We start from the raw sequence: 4,455 nt of genomic DNA, 5'->3' as shown, positions 1-4,455 counted from the left end.
CACACACACACACACACACACATACACACACACAAACACACACACATACACACACACACACTCATACACACATACACACATACACACACACAAACACACACACATACACACACACACACTCATACACACATACACACACACATACACACACATACACACATACACACACATACACTCTCACACACACACAAATACACACACACACACACACACACGCACAGAGACATATACACACACACAGACACATACACACACACACACGCATACACACATATTTGACATTTGACACATACAGACATTTTTGGTTTTAGGTTTTTTTTTAATTTTCTATTAATTTTTAAAAAGAAATGTATTCTTTATTCTTTTATTTTTCAGTTTTCCTTGTTTCTTTTTTGGGTTACTTTTTTTCTCATAACACGCTAATGTTCCGATGTTCTGACTTTCTGACATTCCCTCCACAGAGCTGAAGATTCCAGACAACGCCAACGTGTTTTACGCCATGAACTCGTCAGCCAACTACGACTTCGTCCTGAAGAAGCGCGGCTTCCCCCGAGTGACTCGCACCAAACACGTAGCGAGCTCCACGCTGCCCCGCATGAAGCAGAAAGGCCTGAGGATTGCTAAGGGCATCTTCTGAAAAACTCAAACTCCCATAATACCACAGGGCTTGTGGATACCGCCGCTGAGGTCAAACGTCAGGCCCTACAAACTGGGAGGGAATAAAAAAGTCACTGCCAGCTCAGGGGAGGCCGTTTAAGCATGGCTGTGGATGTGTGCTCGTGTTTACAGACTCCCGAGAGCTGCCTTCTAGCCGTGAGGTCACTTCCTGTGCCCACTGAGAAGGGGGTCACTTCCTGTGTCGCTACTAAAAGGGTCACTTCTTGTGTCGCTTCTGAGATCGCTTCCTGTTGAGTGCTGTGTTGCAGACAGCCTATACTGCCAGATTAAGGATGACTCGGAGCAGCGGACATGTGACCTGGTGTTACTTTTAAAAGTATCCTCCTGCAACAACAACAAACACAAACACTTAAGGTTCCGAGCGAAATCGTGCTATCCATTCATATTGGTGTGCGAGGGTTTTTCCTTTTTTTGCCAAACATTACAGAGACTAAAGAGACGATCGAACATGTCGAGTATTTTTGGGCTTTTTTGAGTTCTTGAAATGAGAAACAAAAAAAAAAGTTGTTTTTTTTGTCTTTTGTCAATGATAACGTGTCTGTTTTTGTTAAAAGGGCATTATAGCTAACAGCAAGCACTCCTCTCACATGACTCTTCTCCATCCACGTTCTCCAGACTGTATGCGAAATATCCACCTTGTTTTTATTGTTTGCCACTTCGACTATTATTGCTAGCATATTTTTTTTCATTTCAGCAATTAGCAACAGTATTTTAAATAACTATTAGCCTGGCTAGCTAGCTGAGTAAGCTAACTAGCCATACTACGAATTCAGCATCAGCAGTTAATGTTATAGCGTTTCCACATCCGATTGTAAGTGCCACTGCTGCTGCTAGCTCTTCAAAAAAAAAAAACAGGAAGTGTGATTGATTTATTACTGACGTATAAATTTGAAAATAAGGAACTGTTAGCTTGGCGTGAACATACCACTAAAACCCTGTGAGGAACTAGCGGGAGTTAGTGCTGAACTACAGCAACATTAATGGGATAAAAGCTACAGTACAGCACACATGCTTCGAAGTGGCTGCACCACTAGGGGGAGTTAAAGTGCCACTGCAAATACTACATAATGCAAAAACGCAAAATTTACGTCGATATGTCGATAAATTGGTTTTGTTTTGCACTTGAGAGTGACTTACAGTCCGGAAAACACGGCCTTGTCCTGGTGTCTCGTTTTTTGAGTATTATCGTCTTTTGCGTGTTTTTTTTCCCGTTCTTCTGATTGGTGCTAACTAACGCTGAGGTCATCCTGCAGGTGATCCCGCTATTGCTATTTACAGCCTCGTGATGCTAAAGGAGCCGGATGGATGACACTTAGTTTGTGCGGTCAGAAACGTGTCAGTGGCGGAGAAAAGAAAATCGAGAGAAAAAAAAAAGAAAGGTAGCGCAAATGTTTTCCGGGATGAGAGTTGCTAGCTTAAATTTCTAAAAATGTGAAAAGCTTTTTTTTCTTTCCTGAGTATTTCTTTGAATTTTTTTTGTAAAAAAATAAAATAAAAAAAGTTGACTTTTAAAGTCAAAATGAACGTAACGTATTGACGTATTATGAATGAATTAACAGATTAACATATTAAGAATGTATCGTATCGCTACGACATGCGTCCTCATGTTTTACCCAAAATGCCCGTCACGCCACAACGATGACCCCTGCTAGCGCATTACTCAAAGAGAAAATTCGACCTGCGCTGTGGTTATGACAATTTCCTGCCGAGTCTCTACGAGCCGAGTGATTGGTTGATCTGGAAAAGACGAAACGAAGACGTAAAAGTGGGGAAAAAGCGTCGCTTTGTGATTTTTTTTTCGTGGAAACGTGGAACACGAGAACAAAATCCACTGAATTTAATCACGGACATTCCAAAAATTAAGCATAATAACGTAGCACGTTTGCGAAATAAGAGGCAGCATCGCTTCGTTCTCACTCCTGGAATTAGAGTATGATGTAATCAACTAAGTGTGATGTCATGAGGTTCAGAAATTTTAGGGCTCTAAAACACCAAGCTGACCTGGTGGGGTGGGACTCAGATATATTTGTGAATTTTTTCAACACATTTTTCTAGTTTTATTGTTAATTTGCATACTGCCGCTTTAAATAGTATGGCACCTAGTAGTAGCAAAGTTTTTTGGGTTTTTTTGGCTGTGCCCAAAATTGCTTACTGCTGCTTTAAATAGTGTTGCACTGTGTAGTACAGTACTATAAGATAATGCTAATCTGGTAGCTAGGCTAGTGGTTTTTTTTGTTGTTTTTTTGTTGTGCCCCAAGTTACATGCTGCCTCTTTAAGTGTGATAGTTTGGCACTACCTAATACAGTACTGATATAAAAGCAGCCTGACTAGAGTTGTTTTGACTTTCCCAGTACAGTAACACAGGATCCTCTTTTAAATTGCATACTGTTGCTTTAAATAGTGCTGCATTGAGTAGTACAGCACTACAGGATTCAGCTTCAAATTGTGTACTGCCGCTTTAAATAGTTGAACACTAGTACATCATATTTAGTACAGCACTGTGTGTCATGGGACACACAAGATTCATTTTTCTTTACAGCGTTTTGAATTTGGAGACGAATAAGACGAACAGATCACTGCCCCCTCTTGGTGTGTAGAGTTATTTCCTTTAATAAATGTCAGCTTGGTGTGTTATGGCCCAATGAGAAAGAGAGAGAGAGAGTGAGAGATTGTGTGTGTGTGTGTGTGTGTGTGTGTGTGTGTGTTTTGGAGGACATTGTGTTTTGTTTCGGAGAAGCGGAAGAACATGAGCTTAAGACTGAATCCTCGGGTTGCGTCTCAATCCTGTTCACTCCCTTTAAAGTCAAGACGAGGCTTTAGGACCACACACACACCTACTGAGTTTTCAGCAACTGTGTGTTCTTTAGATAACGTGTGTGTGTGTGTGTGTGTGTGTGTGTGTGTGTGTGTGTGTGGCAAAAAGGGCCAAAGATCCTACAGATCATTTTTCAAAAATATCATAAACACTTAAAGACTCATGAACACTGCCTGTTCACGAGAACACACACACACTCTCTTCATATTTAACACAAACACTTTTCATATCGTACACACTCAGCACGTTGGTGCCATTGCGCTCTTTTACTTATAAAGAAAAAAAACTAACATGATAACACGTCTGATTTTTTAAGTTCATTTTGTATATTTCAAGTTGTAATTTTTGTACATGAAATGTTCATTGTAGCTTTGCTTTTATTTCCTGTGTGTGTGTGGGGGGGGCGCTCGCGCCACTATTTATTAAATTTGTAAATACTTTTTTGCAGCATTGTACATTTTGTTTTCTCTTCCTTGTAATATACAAATTAATATATATGTAAATATTGAGTATATACGGCTGCAAGGTTTATATACCGCTGTAACTCCGAGCTCTCCATCCACTTCTCATTCTCCGTTTGTCTCGTGTGGATTTTTTTGTACGACAGTTTTGATTTTGATATTGCCCCCCCCCCCCCCCCCCCCCCCGCCCCAACTTCACTGTTTCTATTGTTGGAGAGAGAAAAAAAATATCACCTAATAAACAGAGTGTGTAAAAAAAAAAGTTAGCTCTTTTTTCTGAATGAAAATATTCCACATCTGCACAGAAGCAAAGGAACGGTTTCATCAAAATTATTTTAAAAAATACACAGATACTTACAACTGGGGTAGATCCCAGAATATTTTGATTAGCGTGGCCAAGGTGGGTGGGGAGTGGCCAATGTGGGACAAATTACTACTTTGGGGTGGCCATGGTGGCAGCACACAGATCAAGTATGGGCTAGCCAAGGTGAGGCACGGAG

The 4,455-nt window shown here is 40.6% G+C and overlaps 1 protein-coding gene across 4 annotated transcripts in view; it reads left to right on the top strand.

The window, feature by feature from the left end:
- LOC128622843 (ral guanine nucleotide dissociation stimulator-like) overlaps nt 1-4,176 on the top strand; it is a 41,165-nt gene extending 36,989 nt beyond the window's left edge. For 2 of the 4 annotated variants that reach the window (XM_053649611.1, XM_053649608.1), the window contains exon 17: nt 462-4,176. In XM_053649611.1, coding sequence (XP_053505586.1) covers nt 462-637 — 176 coding nt within the window. In that variant the 3' untranslated portion in view covers nt 638-4,176. The remainder of the gene's footprint in view (nt 1-461) is intronic. The other 2 variants (XM_053649609.1, XM_053649607.1) reach the window with 1 other exon arrangement.
- Nucleotides 4,177-4,455: the final 279 nt, after the last annotated feature.

This window comes from Ictalurus furcatus, chromosome 18, assembly GCF_023375685.1.
Source record: "Ictalurus furcatus strain D&B chromosome 18, Billie_1.0, whole genome shotgun sequence".
NCBI classification, from domain to species: Eukaryota; Metazoa; Chordata; class Actinopteri; order Siluriformes; family Ictaluridae; genus Ictalurus; species Ictalurus furcatus.
The sequence above is the reverse complement of the archived record's forward strand: the minus strand, read 5'-3'. Positions and strand labels throughout refer to the sequence as shown.